This window comes from Castor canadensis, chromosome X (genome assembly GCF_047511655.1).
Source record: "Castor canadensis chromosome X, mCasCan1.hap1v2, whole genome shotgun sequence".
Lineage (NCBI taxonomy): Eukaryota > Metazoa > Chordata > Mammalia > Rodentia > Castoridae > Castor > Castor canadensis.
Window position 1 is genome coordinate 115,014,410 of NC_133405.1, and position 21,570 is coordinate 115,035,979.

The 21,570-nt window shown below is 35.9% G+C and overlaps 1 protein-coding gene across 6 annotated transcripts in view; it reads right to left on the reverse strand.

Annotated features, from left to right (window-relative positions):
* Window positions 1–21,570, reverse strand: part of Gk (glycerol kinase) — a 75,422-nt gene that overhangs the window by 29,456 nt on the left and 24,396 nt on the right. For 3 of the 6 annotated variants that reach the window (XM_074063020.1, XM_074063023.1, XM_074063025.1), the window contains exons 5-10: window positions 11,546–11,629; window positions 7,616–7,692; window positions 5,494–5,631; window positions 3,464–3,573; window positions 2,849–2,915; window positions 1,760–1,777 (exon numbers count right to left, since the gene is read on the reverse strand). In XM_074063020.1, the coding sequence (XP_073919121.1) occupies window positions 1,760–1,777; window positions 2,849–2,915; window positions 3,464–3,573; window positions 5,494–5,631; window positions 7,616–7,692; window positions 11,546–11,629 (494 nt within the window). The remainder of the gene's footprint in view (window positions 1–1,759; window positions 1,778–2,848; window positions 2,916–3,463; window positions 3,574–5,493; window positions 5,632–7,615; window positions 7,693–11,545; window positions 11,630–21,570) is intronic. The other 3 variants (XM_074063022.1, XM_074063021.1, XM_074063024.1) reach the window with 3 other exon arrangements.

Genomic DNA, 21,570 nt, shown 5'->3' on the forward strand with positions numbered 1-21,570 from the left:
ATGACAAGGAGAGATGTGACGTTGGAAACTGAACATAAAACACTGGACTGGTGGTCAAGGGACATGGACTCTGCTCCAGGTTAGTTAATGTGAGGCCACAAGCAGGCTGCTGAAACTTCTTTACACTTCAACTTACTTATTTACAAAATGAGGACTGGGTTATGTGATCGCTGAAGCCCATTAGTGCTTTGCTATTTTTATGAAAAGACTAACATATCCTTTAAATATATATATTGCATATTATATATATTAAACCAGCATGGAAGATTTTTTTCAGAAGGATCTATTTTATCAACTCTTCTTTCTATTTAAGCTGTTCTTCAGTAAGAAACAAGAGTGTTTGAGTATTGGATAGTTGTTCATAGTAAATATTATTCTTTAAGATTAGATAAGAGGAAGTTTATTTATGTTATGATAATTTTTTTAATCAATATGGCCAACACTCTAGGAGAAAAGTGAAATTTAAGTAGCTGATTGTCAGGACTTTATAACTTGGTTTTCTTTTTTTTTGAAAAAAAAAACAATGTCAGATTATTGGTGTGGCTCAAGTGATAGAGTTTATGCCTAAAGTGCAAGGCTGTCAGTTTAATCCCTAGTACCACCAAAAACAAGACAAAACAAAACAAAACAAAAAACATATATTAGGGCTAGGGGTGTATCTCAGTGGTAGAGCTATCACCAATATGGGGCCCTAGGTTTTATAACCAGGACCGCCAAAAAAACCCAATAATGCAAAGCAATTTTTGTTGATATTAAGGAATTTGGAGAATTAAGAAAAGTGATTCCTGATATAAGAGTGATGTACCAGAAAGAGCATCAAATGAAAGCTTTGGGCTGACTCTTCCACCTGCCATTTGTGAGCAAATGGCTGTGGGAGTTTTAGTACCCTATCTGTCCAAGTGAAAGTAAGAACAGAATCCTCCTCATGTATCTATGATAATAAGGAAATGAAAGCGTATATGTGGAAGCCCTTTACAAAACAGAAAATGCCCCCTAGACAGCTGTTATTATTTTATTCTTTCATGCTTTGTGGTTAATTCCAGACCTGCTATTTTTCAAGTTTTTTTCTTTTTCCAGGGCCTTGTGAATACTAGGTAAATATTCAACCATGGAGCCCCCCCCAACCCAAGACCTGCTATTTTTATTTACTATATGTACTTTGAAAATCTAACCTGGATACTAAGGCTAAATTGCATAAAAGGTTTTAAGTGAATCAACAGGAAGCCTAGAGGTTTTATATCTTTATATATTTAAATATTATAAGTCTGATTTCATTTTTTAAGTTATCAAACTTAACAGGATCTACTCTGTCCAGGCATATAAAGTGCTCCTATTTCTTCATGGGGAGGGACTTCTGCATGCAGAAAAAGTGACAGTGCATTTCCAACTAACTAGTCTGAAAGGTTGGTTAAGATATTATTTTTGATGTTTAGGACATTTTAAAACAATTTCTAATTTCCCTAAATGCTAAAGCCAAAGTACACTGCAACTGTACTTTGTAATGGGTAACATCAGAATCTCTCATTCCAGGAAACTACCTAAGTCTTTTATTTTAGAAACATCATTCTCAGTTTATAAAAAGTGAATAAATAAGATTTTTACAAAAAACTAAATTCTGACTTTTAGTATTTTGGAAGGTCATAGAAATTCTAGATACACCTGTTCGGTGAATGAACTTCTGCTTATCTAAAAATACATGGAAATGCACCGTATCTTTTCCAAATGAATGGATAGCATAATTGGTGGGCAACCTACTCACCAGGCTATGAGAGATTTTCTATAGTCAGCAAGGGGGGAAAAGGAGGACAGAAGCATAATATTTTAAATGCAAGAGAAAACTAAGTAGGTCAGTTAAATGTTTGTTTCATTCATCCTCTGAACTTATTTCTCAATAATAGTTTCTTTTCCCAGAGCCAAGTCAGTTTGTGATAGCTATGAAACACTTCAAAAACACTTTTATTGTAGATATGCCATGACTATGCCTGCCTTAAGAAATTCCATGTTGCCTTAAAAACCTTTATTAAAAATGAAACAGTTAAGAATTCTTGCTGAAGCTTTATACAGAGCGCTCAGTATTCAACACTATTTTTATTAACTGTATATATGGAGTTTCTAATTTTTTCATGAACTGTGTTTTGCAATCTAACTTAAATTTAATTAATAAGTTTTATCATAAATTCCATATTTTTGTACCCAATTACCAGTTCAAATCCTGCTAGAGGTTTTCATTCCTGATGTTTGACCAGACACTTCCAATGATGCTTAAGTACACATTTTGCTGAAACTATGTTTTTTCTGGGTTTCAATGAAAGCAATAGCAAAAATGCCCATTATGGAAATCAGTTTAATTAGCAATTCCAATTCAGAAATAGACTCTTTGCTTTCAAGTTTCTTGGCTAAATTTTTCTCAAAGAAAAAGAATGTAATATATAACGATTGTTTAGCCATTAAAAGAGATTCATTTGGAAAAAGAATGCCATTAAAATGTGAATAGTTTCTGTTCTAAATTATAAGAAGACATAAGAGCTACTAAACAGTTATTTGAATTGAAAGAACAAACTGGCTCAAACTTTCCCACAACACTGTTTGGAGTTAGTTTCTCCTGTTAATACTTTAAAGATAATAATATTCAAAGAATATGTATATTCTTTGGTAAGGACAAAAGTTTTATGTTATGAAACTATTTAACAACACTAAATTTTTATTTTATATATTACCAACGTTCACAGAAAAATCCCAAATCCCAAACTATAAAGCATAACAAAATTAAGTACTGAATTCTGAATGGTAAAGGTTTTTCTTTTTTAAATAAAACTCCTTCCCTCCACCTTTTTTTTTTTCTTTTTACCATTAGGCCATAGATCTCAGAAGAACTTCGAACATTGGGAAGAATTTCCATTGGAATTCCAAAAAATCTGAAAAATAATAAGTTTGAGTATATAACACTATTTTGAATAAGTATCTAGAAAGATTTACATGTATTCAAAGGCAAAAACATAAATAATCAGATATGGATGCATTCGAACACAGTTAAATAGTAATAAATATAGAAGCCAACAGAACACATTTGGATGTTTGACTTTTTAAATTTTTTTAGTGGTCCCGGGGATTAAATTCAGAGCCTCATGCTTGCAAGGCAAGCACTCTACCACTTGAACCACACCCTAGTTTGGATATTTAACACTCTAACTTTATTCAATCAAATCAATAAAAATTAAAAATCACGCTCAGAAACTAAAGTATTTTTTAAAGGAACCTAATCCATGAAGAGTAACTAACTGGACCTGTTTTTTATATGTGCAATAATTGTCTCCCTTTAAAAACCACACAACATAGACTTGCAAATTGTAGTTGAAATATCAATAGTTAAATTTTGCTTCTCCATTAACACCTGAAAAATAGTAAGATTTAGGTTATAAATAACGTATTAGGAAAGCTATACTTTGGGCAACACATAACTCACTCGCAGAGCTCTTTATCCCACTCCAAAGAGTGAATGTTGAAAAGCATTGTCCTACTTGCATTTGTTACATCTGTACAGTGGACACCGCCATTGACTCCTCCTGTCAAACTCTAGACAGAATAAAAGGGACAGGTTAAATTTGTCTTATTTGGAATTTAATTTACATTGCTATTGTAAAGGGCCATAATCAGCAGCAGAGCACATAAAGCAGAATGGGACATTTCTATGATTAAGCTTTCTAGTTTTCAGCAATGTCCAATAGATATAAAATGTGAGCTGCATATGTGATTTTAAATCTTCGATTAGCTATATTAAAAATATAAAAAGAAGTGGCTGAGATAAATTTTAATAATACTCTAATCAATATAAAACTTACCAGTGAGACATGTTACCTTCTTTTTTTGGTACTAAATCTGAAATCTCGTGCATATTTCATACTCACAACACATCTTAATTCAGATTGTATTCCAAGTGTTCATAGCCTCATGTGGCTAGTGACTACATCTTAATGCAATTCTAGTTCACTGATGGTTAAACAACAAAAAATAAGCTTTGTTTTCATTCTCTTATCTTTGCAAAATTCAGACTCTTATTAAATTTGGCTACATGAGATAAATGAACATTTCTGCCTCCTAAGGATTTTAGAGAAATTTGTGTTACCACTTGCTTTTCTTTTTGAATAATAATTTGCCCAAATCCTTAAAGTAGAATTTTAAACACTGTATTAACACCCTCATACAGGAATTGGAAGCAATGCTGCCTTAATTTATGTGAAAGCAATAAGAGGTAAGAAAGGAACAATGATGGATAAATGACATCCCATGGGGTACAGCCAAAAACTGCTCCCTCCAGTCTCCCAGCTTAGTTCCTATATCCTGCCTCACTCTGGTTCAAGGCAATTGTCAGAGCTACTCATTTAACCGTGACTAGCACAGAAGAAAACAGGTGGCCCCTACTGAGCACAAAGCACAACCTTACCAGCAAAGCATAGGGAGGAGTAGTGGCTCTAAAAAACCTGCTCTATGGATCTTGCCAGGGAGAATAGGTACAATATATTTGTGGGAGGGAGGAAGGTGAATGGAGAAGATGAAGGTGAGGGAATATGGTTGATGGGTTTCATATACTTATATAAAATACAACAATGAAACTTCTTGCAATTGCTTTAAGTAGGGCTGTATGAAATTGTCACAATGAATCCCCCATGTACAATGAATATATACACTAATAAAAATGAAAATGTTGAAAAAGTTCATCACATACTTACTGAAATATTTATGAATGAAATTATATGTTTGGAGGTTGAATTAAAATTATCTGTGAGTAGAACAAGTAGATGAGTATGGTTAAAAAAGATGGACCCATAGGTTGATAATTGCTGCACCTGGCTCATTACTGGAGCCATTCAGTATTTCCTGTACTCTTGAGAAAACTGGAAAATGCCCATAATGAACATAACAGAGAATGAGACAGAGAAAAGAGAAAAACTACCACCACAGGACATGTACTTTAAAGACATATCTTGGAAATGTCTGAAATGTTAATTTCTACTCATCTATGTTCAGCTTAGGCAAAAACATTATATAACAGAAATTTCCACCCTGATTTACTTTCCTCTTAAGGCTTGATTACACAAGAGACACCTGTGGAATGTTGCAAGTGAATGAGAAAAGTAGCCTAGGTGTTTTATCATGTTAAATAGTTACCTCTTCTAAGAAATGGCTAATGGGAAAGAAGTGTATGATGGCAAGAGAGAATGGCCACCTAAATTATTAATCCTAAAGATAATGGATATGACATATGGGTTTGGTAATTATCCTCCACTTTCACTGAAATAAGGCATAAAACAAAGAGGGTAAGTAAAAATGCTTCTCAGATGGAAGCTGAAATATTCTGCTACCTCATGACTAGTTTTTCTTGATAATAGTGCCAACTAAAAGTTCAAACTATTGGTAGAAAATGGTAGATAAGATCATCTAAAAAATTCCAAACTATTGTCCACACATATATACATACATTATATTTAAACATACCCAAATAAGCCATGAATCAATGGTCCCAAAAAGAGCTCTATTTTCTTCAACAGCCATTTGAACTTTTCTCACATTGTCAAGGAGCCAACGAAGTTTCACTGCACTGAAGTAAGTGCTAAGCGGAAGACCTGTCTTGGACTAAAACAGTTACAAATTTTGGTCAGCAAATTAAATTTATAACAGTTTAACACAAAATTTCCAAGCCAAAGAACTCAACAAATTAGAAAATAGTCAATGGTCCTAAAGGCAAATCTCATAGTATTAGGAGTGAAAATATTTTTCCTATCTCAAGGAACAGGGAAGCATGTTCATGAACAAAGATCAGAGTGGTTATATTTGCAGTTCAAAGAGCACTCATGTAGGAAGGTAAAGAGAAAATTAAATGACACAGCATCCTATAATTAGATAGTGACAGTGTAGATGTTATTTTGTAATAAATTACTAGCATATGTAGAACTTAGCCCCATACCCTGCAGTTTACATTTCATAAAAATGATTAAATTATTAAGTTTATCAAATCATAAACTAATAACCTTAACCAGAAAGTTGTTTCTAAACACATGACTTAGCAACAATAACATTTTTGTGTATATATATACATACATGTATTCAAATAAAATTGTAAGATAAAATTACTGGAAACTAAAGTAGTACTCAAAGACATGTCAGATTAAAGCAACAGTGAGTTGCTCTATGTAAGAGCATCTGACTAAATCAGCAAACACACTGAACAGGAGTGAGGACTGAATAAAGACTATTGGGTAAAAATGAAATACATATGTACTTTTCAATCTTCCTTGAGAATGAGTCAGGCCCAATTTTTATTTGTTAGTATATTAAATATCAATTTATTTATAAAGATTGGTTAAAGTTAAGTGATTAAGAAAATACATGCATAAAATAATATGATTACATTTCCCTTCCTCTGATTCCCATTCTCAATTATCCACTAACTACAGAATATGATAACCTTTTTCCTTCTTATCTTATATAAGAATGTTTCATTAAAAACTCAGACCAAAGGATTTGATACTTTAATGCAACCTGCAAGTTAAGAATCTTAACTTAAGGTTTTCTAGCTTTCCTAGAAAAAAAAGGATCAATGCTCAAAAATAACAGAAGAAAATAACTTGTGAAAATATTATTTGACTTGAAGGACCAAGGATTATCCCATAGGACAGCCCAGGAAGATCCCTCAAAGCCAGTGGTGAGGTATATTACATAGTATCTTATTTTTATAATGTGAGTAGAAAGTGTAAAAGTTGCCTTAAGTGGTATTGGAGAGAAATACATGCATCTCTTGAAGCAGAGTGCAGCTGCAGGTGGAGGTAATGGTTAGGCAGGGTAACAAAAAGAACAGAATAGGAAATGGGCAAGGGATTATTCAGGGCAAGCCTGAAGTTATTTAGGCAGGGGGAGTAGGCATGGAATGGTTTCTTATATTGCTTCAATTAATGGGATTTCAGATCTAAAAATGAAAAGGAAATGCCATAACCATCCCACTGGAAGATAAAAAGGGGGCAAAACCCAAAACAAAAACAAAATAGGAAAAGATAAAAACTTCCTTTTAGATTCTAGAAGAACTTGGCCTTGGCCTTACTAAGAAATTCTTTCTCCATTTATCTAAATATATATAAGGACTAAAAAATAGGCAATTTTTATCAGCTTTCTTCATATGAACAAAGTAAAGGAGGTCTTCAGTGCTTAGGACTACAGTATCTTCTACTTTCTCTCTCTCCCTGAATTCATATGGCTAAAAACTCAAAAACATCCTGAACTTTCTTCAGTGAACAAAAGGAAACAATAGGGATGAATTCTGTACACATGGTTGAATTACAGAAAGCACCCTTTGGAGCGTGTGGCTTAAGCCATTGGGGCACATTATAATCTCCTACAGTCTGGAAACCTTGGGGTACCATTATTCTAATTTCCTACAGGGCAAGAAAGAAAAGAAGGTAAAAGACTTGATTTGGCCTCCATTATCTACAAGAAATAGTCTATAAATCTTATCAAATAACAATTTCATCATAAGATGTAAAGTCAGTGGAATCTATCTAGTGAAATCTGTAAATTCTTTTTTAAACAAACATTCTTTCAGTATACTTTTGAAGAGATCTCTTACCTTGACAAAGTTATTATTTCCTGGAATTCTTTTACTAAGATTCTCAACGGTGGACTGGGTTCTTAGATCAAGCCACACTACAGATCAAAATATATGTATGAAAAACTTTATAAAATTAAGAACTTAATGAAATCACTGTCAAGGATAAGGAGACTGATTAGTTTCCATAAGTAATTAAAATGCTATAGCCTTTAAGAGACAGAAATTAGAAAAAATTAGAAATGAATGGGCATATTGTTAGAAAAGAATAAATTTAGGAGGGAGAATTTAAAGCTTTTATGCAAAATTGCAGATCAAGTTATAAGAACAATACAAACCTTGTAACTCTTATTTTGTATTCTTTATAGGCAAAAACTGAAGAAAACATGTGGAATGTAGATTTTTCTAAACATACATGAATGCAGAGAAGATCTAAGGGGTAGACAGGGTGGTTGGCAGGGGAAAATGCACAGCTTAGGATAAAGTGTGTAACTCGGGAGGAACCTCAGACAATGACAGTAAAAAACCCGATCCTATTACTGAAGGAACAAAAGATTCATTCTCTAATGTATGAAATGCTTATTTATAATAAAAATATTTCAAAGCATGCTAGATCCAAACTCGTTAAAAATTTTTTTCTAAGGTCACCTTTCTTGCTGGACTGTAAGGGGACAAATCCATTTTAATGGATCAACATGTTTGCTAAATAGTTATCATCCACTTTCTGATCCCCAAGTAGAAAGTATTTGTTTTAGAAGGCTTAAGGAAACGAAAGCACTAAATAGTACAAAATTCAACTGTGAAAACCAATAGAACCAGCTGGACTTTATTTGACAGATTTAAGTTTTACACTTAACTTTCACATCTAGTGGTGACCACATCTAGTGGTCACTTGATATTTTTAGAACACTGACTGCTCAGATGCCTTCTGAAAAAGCTCAGGCTCTGTAGTCTATTTAAAGGACTCCAGGGAAGATAATACAAGCTTTCCCACTACACAGCTTTTTAAAAAATTTTATGCATATGTGCCTACAATGTTTGGGTCATTTCTCCCCCCTTTCCCCCACCCCTATCCTTTCCCCCACCCCCTCCCTCTCCCCCCTACCCCCTTGCTACCAGGCAGAAACTATTTTGCCCTTATCTCTAATTATGTTGAAGAGAGAGTATAAGCAATAATAGGAAGGACCAAGGGTTTTTGCTAGTTGAGATAAGGATAGCTATACAGGGAGTTGACTCGCATTGCTTTCCTGTACATATGCATTACATTCTAAATTATTTCTTCTGGAACTAACCTTTTCTCTAGTTCCTGGTCCCCTTCTCCTATTGGCCTCTGTCACTTTAAAGTTTCTGCATTAGTTCCTTTGCATTGAGGACATCAAATGTTATCTTGTTTTTTGGGGGGTTTCTTACCTATCCTCATACCTCCCTTGTGTGCTCTTGCTTCATCATGTGATCAAAGTCCAATCCCCTTGTTGCCCACTACACAGTTGAATTGCCTATTTTGGTTCACTGTTAACTATATTATTCTGTTCTCTTCATTTAAAATCAGTTCCTTTCTGTTGTGAATTTTAATCAATTCTTTCTAATTTCTTAAGTTGTCATTTCCCTTGAGGGCCCTGTGTTTTATTTTGACAGTGGCTACTTCCCATGAGATTCAAATTGGGGACTTCAGGACATGGCAGGTGTAAAATGCAGCAAGAAAAAGACTCATCACAACCAAAAAATAGGTGGGAAAAAAACAAAAGCCTCTGACAATACATGGCCTTAAGAGGAGTTCTGCATTTGCTGTCCTTCATCTACGTCTGTATCCAGGAGCAGTATCTCACATTGTCTTTAGGAAATCAGCTCTCCATCACTGGCTGTGTGATTTGCCTGAGATTCAACCCTACCCTAAACTCCAGTATTGGGTCTGGACCCCAGTGGCTGGTTTAGGAGAGATGGCTCCAGTGAGATTTGTGCTCAGTCTGCAAGACTCCCTCTTAACTGAGTTTGGCAGTATATGACTTGGGCCTGCTATCCTCATAGGGGGAGATCTGAATCTGCCACATCAGGAGCCATTCCAGAAAAGACAGACTTGAGGGGATCCATGTAATATTGCCTGAGTTCAGAATCAAATGGCACCTAAACAAAGCCACCCTTGGATAGTTGGTTCTACTAGCAAAAGAACTTCATTTTTTCACTTCACTTAGTTGAAATTGAGTATTTTACACTGTAATTGATACAAGCCATAAGTGACATCATCATGGAGGTGGCAAGATTTCCTATGCCCAGGGAACAAGGACAATCCACTTTTTACACAGCAGCAGTATTGTATGACTGTGCCAAAAGTGAATCTCACAGGCAAGCATCCCTAGCAAGTGTTATTGGATTAAAAGGAATAATTGGAAAAAGTGGAAGAATTAGAGAGAGAAGTTTTAACAGGCACATCTCAATCCTCAGTGTTTCAAACTACAGTGAATTTAAAAACCAATTTAGTGAGTTTTGATTACCCACTTTAAAAAAATGAAATAGGGCTGATTAGAATAATAAATATCAGAGTTTACTGCACTTACTTGGTAAGATAAATATTGATTTGTGAAACTTTTGTTTTAGTTATGTGGGTTTGCTGAATCATAATGTAAAATATGTTTCTAACCAAGGAACATTAACAAAAACATTTGAAAGCCAGTGCTATGGGCTTTTTGTTTTGAAGACTTAAGCCTTCTCAGACCAGTGTTCTCTCATATTTTAATGGATACAACATTCACTGGGGAGCTTAAAGATCGGCCCCATCTCCCGAAATTCTAAGATACCTAGAAAGTCCACCAGAATCACCTGGAATACTGAAATTATATATCTATGGCCTACCTTACCAGATTCTGGTTGGTTGCAAGTCTAGGCAAGTCCTAAGCCTCTGTACTTGTGTTAAAAGTATTCCAAGTTATCTAATATAATACTAAAACTTGAGAACCTCTTTTAGGGCATTTTATTTAGGATACTATATTTGTTCTGATCACTTAATGGAAAACAAAACTAAGCCTGGCATCGGTGGTTCATGCCTGTAGTCCTAGCTACTTGGCAAGCCCAAATCGGGAAAACTGTGGTTTGAGGCTATTCCAGCAAATAGTTTGCAAGACCCCATCTCCAATATAACCAGAACAAAATGGACTGGAGCTGTGGCTCAGAGGGTAGAGTGCCTGCTTAGCAAGTGTGAAGCCCTGAGTTCAAACTCTGATCCCACCAAAAAACAAAAACTAAAAACTGACAATCAGGTGGCTCTATGAGTCCTGGTGGCCTTGTGACTCTATTGCTTGTTAACAAGGACTACTTTGGTAACTGGACTCTTTGTTCCTCACTTGAAAGCTTGCAGTTATGCCTGATAACAATCATATCCACAGAGTTAAATCCTCCCCACAAAGAACCAAAACATTGCAGGTGAAATCATGAACCTAAAGTCCTATGTTTGGCTTTGCTACCAACAAGATTTGTAACTTAGGCGCATCTTTTTGCTCTTGTTGACCTGGATTTCCTAAATACAAAGTAAGGGGGCTAGACTAGATGGTCTCTAAAGCTCTCCTTTCCATTGTTCCATGATCATGGAAGGATGCTATGATATTTACTTTGTATTTATAACCAGAGACTTAAAGACAATTAGAATACGTGGACTGAATTAGTAAAATGCCAAAGAGAAAGATGTCAGTGGTTGATATACTACCAAGCAATTCACAAATGGTCAAAATTAATTGAATTAAGAACAAAACATTAGAAAACTCATTAAAGAAGCCAAGATGGCACAATTAGATTTGCAGAATAAGAGACCAAAAGCCAAAGAGAAGACCCCAAGCTGGAGGACTAAGCTCCTTGTGTAGGAACAATCAAAAGAAGTGACAGCTCCAGATCTGGCAGTGCAATTTCCCCCAACATATCTGAGTTGGAAGATTGGAAAGTGAGCAATAGCCAGAACACCAATACCTGAGGAAGTACCAGCAGCTGGAACTGAAGAGCCAGAGGGAACAACGGCAACTGGAACTGAAGAGCCAGGAGAAACTGGAGCAGCTGGAGCATTAGAAGAAATAATGGCAATTCATGCTAGAGATGGCCAGGTTCAAGGTCTATGTACTCTTGTTGACCACTTAGGAGTTGGTAGATCACTTGGGCAAGTTCATCAGAATGAATATTTGAGTGTACAAAAAGAAAATGAAGAGACATGGAATAGAAGGGGAACAAAGAAAGCTCAGTCTGAATGTCTAGTTCAACAGTATTTCCATTTGGATGAATACCAGGTAAGTATCTGTTTCTTGTTCAGGATGATTCTTTCCTACCTGGCAAAATACATGCATCCTACTTAGAAAAACCACTGAACTGAAATGATGCATTATGTACTGAACTGAAATGATACATGATGTATTGAGGGAGCATATCTTCAGGGGATGTCAGAAAGGAATTCTAGTAAGGAACATGCTACAATCTCTGTTGGGGCCATCTGCTATTAGGATACGAAAGGGGTACTTGGGGAAAGTACAGTCCCAGGAAATCACTTTGCTAGTAGGGTGGCTGGAAGTAAAGGCCATCTCCACAGAAAAGAACAGCATGTCTAGGGATAGGGAATTGCTGATTCTGAAGTGATTAGGAAAAAAACAGAAGGAAAATAGATGCTGGGGAGCCCAGAATATTATATGCCCCACTTCTAAAAGGTATGTCCTTTATCTAGACCAAGTAAATTAGAATTAAATGGTCCAGACCATCAAATGAATAGTTAAAAAAAACAATTTGGGTGATCTGAAACTCTTTTGTATTAAATAAAGTCACATCCTATACATGTCTATTAGATTTAGATTGTTCTGAAAAGGAAGTTTTCCAGAGTGAAGAGAAATGTAGTTGCCTCAATCCTCATGGACCATGCTTAGATCAGTGATATAGTTAGCAGTACAGGAGAAGACATTATTTTTAGAGTACTTAGAATAATAAACCTCAAATTTACATAATTTTAGATAATTATAGCAATAGAAAGAAAAGGCATTAAGAAACAAAATAAAAACTAGAAAACCACCAGAGATCATCTAAATGATTTCCAGTTGGCTAGAAACAAAGGCAAATAGTAAATCTTCTCTGAGATGGTTTATCCTGAGGAGTTTCTAGAGTGATAGGAAATGAGACAAAGGTGAAGTTCCAGGTTATGGAACACATCCTAAAACAAGGATTGCTGACAGTTACATAGTGTTATCGGGTTGTTTCCCCCACAAACATAGTAAGTGTAAAACAGACTTAACTACTATGTTTTACCATTTGACAAAAGTTATTGTTTAAGCTAGGGGAAGAAACTATATTGATGACTACCCCTCATTTGATGAGATTTTCGGTAATGGTGGGTGGGGCGCAAAAGAAAAATGAAGATTGGAAGAGGCAGGAGTAAGTTAAACCTATTTCCTCATAGGAATGTATGTGTGTGTGTGTGTGTGAAAAGGCGTTCAGCTCCTAGGGATGTAAAAGCCAAAATGCTGCTGATGAGCATGAGTGTAGATAACCTCCAGTAGACTCTGCATTTCCCCAACAAAAATGTATCATTATAAACTAATCATTTAATTTGCCATTACTGGATTTAAAAGACTAACAGCCATTCAGAACAGTAGCTATGAGGCTGGGCATGGTGGTATATACTTGCAAACCCAGCACTCAGGAGGCTCAGATAATTTGATATGAGATAATATCAAATTATCTCATAAAAGCTAAAAACAGTGACATGATTAACACTTACTGAGGTTTTATAGTCTGTTGGGCACTGGTTTAAGTACCCTACATGAATTAACTTACTGATCTTCTTCAAGCCTATGAGATCCATACCTTTAATTTCCCCAGTTGAACTGTCAAGGGAACAGGCACAAAATAGTCAAAAGTGTAAAATCCAGGATTTGAACCCAGAGTCTGAATTCAAAATTAAACCCCTATGATGCAGGTACAGCCACAGTGAATTTATAGTTTTAAGTGAGACAAAAAAAAAAAAAGACTGGAGGCCTTAAAGGTGAAATCAAAGTAAGTTTCTTTATATTTAAACTAACTACAGTTAAAAATTTAATCACTGCAAGCTACAGCAATATTGGCTGGCAGAGTAGCTGAAGTGGTAGAATGCCAGCTTAGCAAGCGTGATGCCCTGAGTTCAACCTGTAGTACAGCCAAAAGAAAATACAACAATATTTCTTTACCCAGGATTCAAGAGCTATAAGGTTCTCAAAGAACTGTATAATAACAAGTATAATAAAAGACTTGAAGTAATTGTGGTAAATAAAGCTTAACAAAGCCAAATAGTCTATATTTTACAAAAGTTAAAAAAAAAAAAACTTCTCCCTAGCTGAGTGTGCCTGTATTCTCGGCACTCAGGAAGCTGAGGCAGGAGGATCCTGAGTTCCAGGTCAGCCTGCACTACAGAGACCCTGTCTCAAAAAAATAATCTTCTCCTTTCCAAGGAAACAATAAAAAACCCACACATTTATTGTTTAAGGCCAAGTGTGCTTAGGAGTTTTACTGGTTTGCCATCTATGGGTTTTTCTCTTGCTGATTCTTTTAAACAAAACCTAGTCCCACATTAAAAAAAAAAAAGAACTGAGCAAGGTTCTTTCAGCTCTTTCAACAGATAACAACATAGGTTTAATCACTGGCCCAGAGTTAAACAATATGTTTTTAAAAGGGCAAGGATGACCAATGTTTAAAATTCTATCACTGCAAGCTAGTATGTGGCTCAAGTAGTAGAGCACCCGCTTAGCAAGTTCAAGGCCCTGAGTTTAAACATCAGTACTGCCAAAAAAATTGTAACACTGCATAAAAAGTTAGGTGTTATAGGGAACTTTATATCCAACATCTTAGAAAAAAATATTTGCAACACTACATGAATAAGGAAAAAAGTTGTAGAGACAAAGAAATGGTTTTTGTAGGTAGTTTTCTTTAATATTTTAAAAGTCTTCATTCAACCATTGACTTCCCTCACTGAATATTAGTCCATACTATGTTTTATTTTTATGTTAAATCATGAATTATGCTCTACAGGAAGCTACCAGAGTAAGGGTCATATTGCACTTGGCTTGCCATGGACACCAATCAACTGCACTAGATAATGACCCAACCTCAACAGTAATGGGAAAGCAGTTGGTGCATCCAAGTTAGGCCAGAACATTTTACTGGTAGCATCAATGAAATGAGTGGATGTGAACAAATTAAATATCATTGATTCCTTCCTTCTACACTTGAACTACTTTGGCAGTTTTGTGCTTCTCTATCAGTTTGGTCTGTGATTTAGATTCAAACCTTTCTCAACAATACTCAAAAGACAGCAAGTTACACAGACCACTAATAAAAATTGGTTTGGGAGGAATAGAAAAATGGCTGGGTGGAGGGAATCCTTTGGAAAAGAATATTTATGAAGATAATGCAAAAAAGGGAAAGAGAAAAGTAGCAGGGAGACAAGGATAACTGAAGAGAAGTGAAAAAAGCCAAAGGCCTGCTTCAGATCCAGGGCCCCAAAGCTCTCACCAAACCACCAATGAGATCATCATAGTAAATGACTGCATCATGGCACAGTGGCTGGGGAGCAGTGACACAAAGTGACACTCTTTCATTTTAGGTAAATTAGTTTGCCTTATTAATTTCAGAATTAAGTCATGATTTCTAAAAGCAGATGGAACTTCTAAAACAGGCCATCTGTACCTTAATGGATCCACTGGTAATTTTTCATATGCTTTTAATCATATCCTTTGGAAAAAAAGTCAGTAAACAAATATACCTTTATTGCAAGTAAGAATAGCCTTTCTCAATATTCAACTTCCTCAACAAACCTATGCCACGGCCACAAATAGTATCCTAAAATCCTCCGATCTTGGTTTCCCTGTTACTATACTAGGGATAAGTGAAGTTATTGCTTACCATGTACACCTGAACCATAAAAAAGGAAGGCCACATAAAAGAGATTTTTTTTAAAGGAGCAGTGTAAAACCTGCTCCTCCCATTTGTTTGTAATAAATATTTCTCACCAGCTATATAATTCAGTAAGTAAAGGCAAAGGAAAATGAAGAGGACAGGCTAGAGTAACAAATATTTGTAAGAGAAAGAGAAAAAGAAGGAAGAAAACATACAAAGAGAATGCTATGGACTGAACATTTGTGTTGCTCCAGAATTTGTATGTGAAAATCCTAACCTGAAATACGAAGGTATTAGGAGATGAGGCCTTGGAAGATGCTTAGATCATGGGGGTGCACCCCTTATAAAGACAGGAGAGAGTTTGCTTTCTTGCACTCTGTTATAAGGATTATAACATGAAGACAGTTATCTGCAAACCAGGAAGAGGGCCCTCATCAGACACTAGATCTGCTGGCACCTTGACCATAAACTTCTAGCCTTCAGAACTGTGATAAATTCATATCTGCTGTATAAACCCCCTAGTCTATGATATTTTTGTAATAGAAGCCTAAACTACCTAACACAGAGAGAGTAAATAGTATAAAAACAAGACTGCAGTATAATCAAAGACAAAGAAGTTCAAAGACAAATACATGTGAAAATCTGATTCCGTTTCCATCAATCCCACCTGATGTTGCTTTAGGATAAAACTGCTAAAGACTTAATATTACTGTGATATTTTCAAGAGACCACTCACTGCATGCAGATATGACACTTTAGTGTTTTCCTGGATGAAATAAAGTTGGAGGCAGACTCTATCCTTTCAATTACTTAGTGCTTTCTCTTCCCAACTGCTCCTTGTTTCTCCTCCAGTTCTACTTCCCTTTCTCCTACCAGCTCCCAAATTCCTGTCTTTAGATTTTGTGACAAAAAAGCAAGCACCTGGCCTGCTTGGTTTGTCACCATTTGCTTAGGAGTCACCACAGAACATGGAACATAGAAAGGCACCTAAACTTTTGTTGAATTTATTTTACATTAATTTGTATAGTGATTTCATCTACAATAAGTTGACACAATCACATCAGTGCTATCAACTTTCAAGTCTACACTTAAGCTAATTTTTTGGTGGTGCTAGAGTTTGAACTCAGGGCCTTGGATAAAGTAATCTAACTCCTAATTGCCTAGAAATTAGCTTCAATTATAAGTCCAAAACTCACCTCATCCATAAAAGAAAGCGAAGCTGGAGCCATGGCTCAAACCCCAGTATCACCAAAAAACCCCCCAAAAAACAGAAAAACCCAGAAAGCTATTTTTCTCCAAGGTTAGCACCTCTTAAATATTAATGTAATGTGTGTTCTCTCAAGCTGAATTTATTTTTCCTTCATCTTAATTCCCTATCCAATTTACAAACATACAGGTTGAATCTTTCCTCTGAAAAGTCTTGCCAATTTTCCTTCTCTTCATTCTCATTGCACTAATCTCACTAACCCATTAGCAGTTTCAATGAACTCCTTTCACTGCAGAATCTTTTCCTCTTAAATATAACTACATGCATATTTAGATTTAAATGCTCTTGTTTATCCTCCATTCCTGCTTCATATTCCTGTCTCTTTCCTTTCTTGCCTTCATTTTGAAAATCATTCTGTTTTCTGCTTTTCTAAACTTATTATTTATATATTATTTTACTTTTCTTTTACTGCTTACAGCATGCATCCTTGACTTTGAAAACACATTAACCTCACATTAACCAAATTCCTTTCATGATGTTGTTACCATGTATTTTAATTGATTTTAAATACCACAATGCATTTTTATTTGATACAGTCAAAATATATTTAGACTGACTACATATTTATCCTTTCTAGGACCCTATATTCCATCTTGCATTGCCAAATTTACATCTGAGAATATTTTCCTTTTGCCTGAAAAAAATCACTGTTTTTTCTTTAGTAGATGCCATGATATGAATGCTGTACTTTGCCCAAAATTTATATATTGTTACCTAATAGCCAATGTGACAGTATTAAGAGGTAGGGTCTTTGGGAAGTAACTAGGTCATGAGGGTTCAACCTTTATCAATGGATCAGTGCTGTTATAAAAGAAGGAAACTCCCTGGCCTCTTCAGTATGTGAGGACACATAGAAGGCCACTGTCTATGAGGAACAGGCCCTCACCAGATATCAAATCTGCTGGCACCTTGTTCTTGAACTTCCCATTCTCTAGAACTATGAGCAATAAATTTCTGCTGTTTACAAATTACCCAGCCTAAGATGGTTTTTATTGTAGCCCAAATGGATGAATGGGGGTTTACTTATAATGATGTCTATTTTCATCTTTGCCTTTATATTTCATCTTTGCATCTCAAGAATAGTTTCACTAGATATAAAACTCTAGGTGAAAGTTATTTTCTTTCAACATTTTAAAGATTTTATCTCACTGCACTCTGACTTTATTTCCATTAAGAAATCAGTTGAAACTCTTAGTGTTGCTCTCTTGAAGGTGTTTCCTCTGGATACTTTAAATTTTTCTTTTTATCTTCAAATCTCAGCATATGTTTATATATGGTTTTCTGTGTATTTATCTTGACTAGGACCATAATGTTTCTTGAATCTGCACCTTGATATCTTTTATTAGTTTTGGAAAATGTTCTACCATTATTTATCAAATATTATCTTTACCCTGTTTTTTCTCTCCTTTCCCTGGGTAACTCCAACGACAAATTAACACTTTCTCACCTTACTCCATGTATCTCTTAGACTTTTTCCTGTATTTTCTAAATTTTTGCCTTTTTGTGCTTCATCTGGATATTTCTTCTGATCCCTCTTTTTTTTTTTTTTTTAGTTTTAATTTTTGCGGTACCAGGGCTTGAACTCAGGGCCTACACCTTGAGCCACTCCACCAACCCTTTTTGTGTTAGGTATTTGAACTATTTGCCTGGGCTGGCTTCGAACCACGATCCTCCTGATCTCTGGCTTCTGAGTAAGTAGGATTACAGGCATGAACCACCGACGACAGGCTGATCCTTTGGTTCAATAATTCATCTTCAGCTGTGTCTACTCTGCTATAAAATCCATTAATGGAATTCTTAACACAGCTATAAAATTCCATTTTTAAATTAACTTACAATTCCTTGCCAAGATTATCAATCTTGTCAATTAATTCCCAGAACATATTGATCATGGTTATTATAAAGTCTATGACTCTAATAGCTGAATTTCCTATGAGTCTCTTTCTAATGCCACTTGTTTCTATTGGATGTCAATCATGCCTAATATTGTTCGGTTTTGTATATGTTGTTATTGTGAATAGAAATGTAGATATTGCCTATAGAAAACTCAAAATGGGCTGGAGGTGTGGTTCAAGTGGCAGAACGCCAGTCTCAAAACCATGAAGCTGTGAGTTCAAACCCCAGTAACACCAAACAAGCAAAATAAAAACAAACTTGGGCTGGAGGCATGGCTCAAGTGGTAGAGCATCTGCCTAGCAAGTATAAGCCCTCAAGTTCAAACTCAAGTACTGCCAAAAAATAATTCTAGAGATAATCTGAGGCTCTAGATAATGCCTTACTCTGAAAGAAGTTTAGTTTTGTTTCTGAAAGACAAACTGAGGCCATAGCTAAAGTTGTAGAGTACTTGTCTAGCAAGCATAAGGCCCTGGTTTCTATCCCCAGTACCATTAAAAAAAGACAGAAGCCGGGTGCCAATGGCTCACACTTGTAATCCTAGCTACATGGGATGCTGAGATTAGGAGGATCATGGTTCAAGGCCAGCCTGGGCAAGTAGTTATTAAGACCTCATCTCAATCAATAGCTGGGTGCAGTGGTGTATGCCTGTCATCCCAAGCTATGTGGGAGGTTTGAAATAGGAGGATAGAGGTTCCAGGCCAGTTCAGACAAAAAAGTTTGTGGGACCACATCTCAACAGAAAAAAGCTAGGGTGGTGGCACATGCCTATCTTCCCAGCTAGAGTGGGAAGCATAAAATAAGAGAATCATGATCCAAGCCAGCCTGATCCTATCTCCAAAACAGCCAAAGTGAAAAGGGCTGGAGGTATGGCTCAAGCAGTAGAGTGCCTGCCTCTCAACCATCAAACCCTGAGTCTAAACTCCAGTAACACCAAAAAAGAAAAAAAAACAGTCTAGTGGCACTAGCAATCTCATATAATCTTAATCCATAAGACTTTCATATTATTTGAATGTGGAAGTTTTGTTTCATTTTTCTAGCTCATCTCAGCAGACCAGTATGTTTGAATAACCCATTCCACCACTGTACAATGCTCCTTTATTACCCCTTTTTAATCACAAGCTGATGACTGTAAAGAGTCTACATTATTATGCATTGCTTTCATCGATCCCTATATGTGCTTTGGAGTTGGGAACTATTTATGTTAAGGCTGTGGCTTTACTTCGACTTAAAGCTATATGACATTGGATAAGTTATAGAGCTTTTCCATAATTTATAAAGTAAGGCTAGCAATATCTACCTCACATGGTCACCGAGATGAAATAATTTGAGTTAAATATATGGTGCAATCCCATAGTACTAGCAGTTAGAGCTTATTGATCATTATTATTACTACTCCTTCTATTAAGATAAGCTGCTGAGTGCCAGTGGCTCACACCTATAATCCTAGCTACTTAGAAGGCGGAGATCAGGAGGTTCACGGTTTGAAGCCAGCCTGGGGAAACAGTTTGTGAGATCCCATCTTGAAAATACACATCACAAAAAAGAGCTGGTGTAGTGGCTCAAGCAGTAATAGCACCTGCCTACAAAGCAGGAGGCTTTCAGTTCAAATCTCAGTGCTGCAAAAAAAAATAGCTAGAAGAAACAATTTTATCTGGGTGCCGGTTGCTCATGCCTATAATCCTAGCTACTCAGGAGGCAGAGATTAGGAGGATCAAGGTTAGAAGCCAGCCCTGAGCAAATAGTTCATGAGACCCTATCTCGAAAAAACCCATCACAAAAAGGAGCTGGTGGAGTGGCTCAAGGTGTAGGCCCTGAATTCAAACCCCAACACCACACAAAAAAAATACCCATCACAAAAAACTGTTGGCTCAAGTGGTAGAGCACCTGCCTAGCAAGCATGAGGCCCTGAGTTCAAACACCAGTACCACCAAAAAAAAAAAAGATAAGCCAACCTATGCTCAAATTTGATCAATCTCTTTGCTCTAGTGAAATGTGAGTATATATTTTTGCCTTTATAGCTTGTTCACAATATTCCTTAATTTTTCCTTTTCCTGATGTAATTCAACACTTGCTTTAAGGCCCAATGAAGTATAACCTTTACTATAAAAGGTATGGCACAAGTTAAAAATCCATACTGCCTGGACTTGTTCTAATTCCTATTCAATTCAGCAGCACACAAATTCCTAATTTTCTGTTCTCCTTTTTCCAAAACTAGATGCAAAATGCTTATAAAAACAACCTATCTAGCCAGGTGATGGCAGCTCATACCTGTAATCCTAGCCACTCAGGAGACAGAGATTAGGAAGATAGTGATTCAAACAGCCCCATGGGAATAACCCTGTGAGATCTTATCTTGAAAATACCCATCACAAAAAGGGCTGGTGCCCAGCAAGCATGAGGCCCTGAGTTCAAACATCAGTGCACACACACAAAAAAAGCTATGTAATTTGCATTCTTTGACATGCAAGATAGTATCAAATATATTAAGAGGTTCTCAAAACATATACATGGCTCAATACAGAAAAAAAGTTCTTCATATGTGATAAGTACATTTGAATTAACACTCCAAAGCACGTGGAATTGGAGAAAGGTGCAAAGGGGCACAGATAGAAGAGAGGAAGTAAGTAAATAAGCACATGAAGGAATGATTTTTCAGGTAAATTATTTACTCAAATCTTTCACTGTAAGCATAACTTCAACTAACCTAGTTGCATTATTTTAGAATGACAATTCAAAGTCCAACATTCCATTTTTACAATTCAAAGTTTAGAATTTAACAGGAACTTTCTGATTTCCTTGAGTAGGCCTTTCCTTTTGCTAGGGGAGGGGAAAAAGTAACACTATGCTGTGGATTCTTATAATTTTATGTTGTGTAGGCATCCTTTTAAATCTAAATTTTGGGCTGGTGATGTGGTTCAAGTGGTACAGC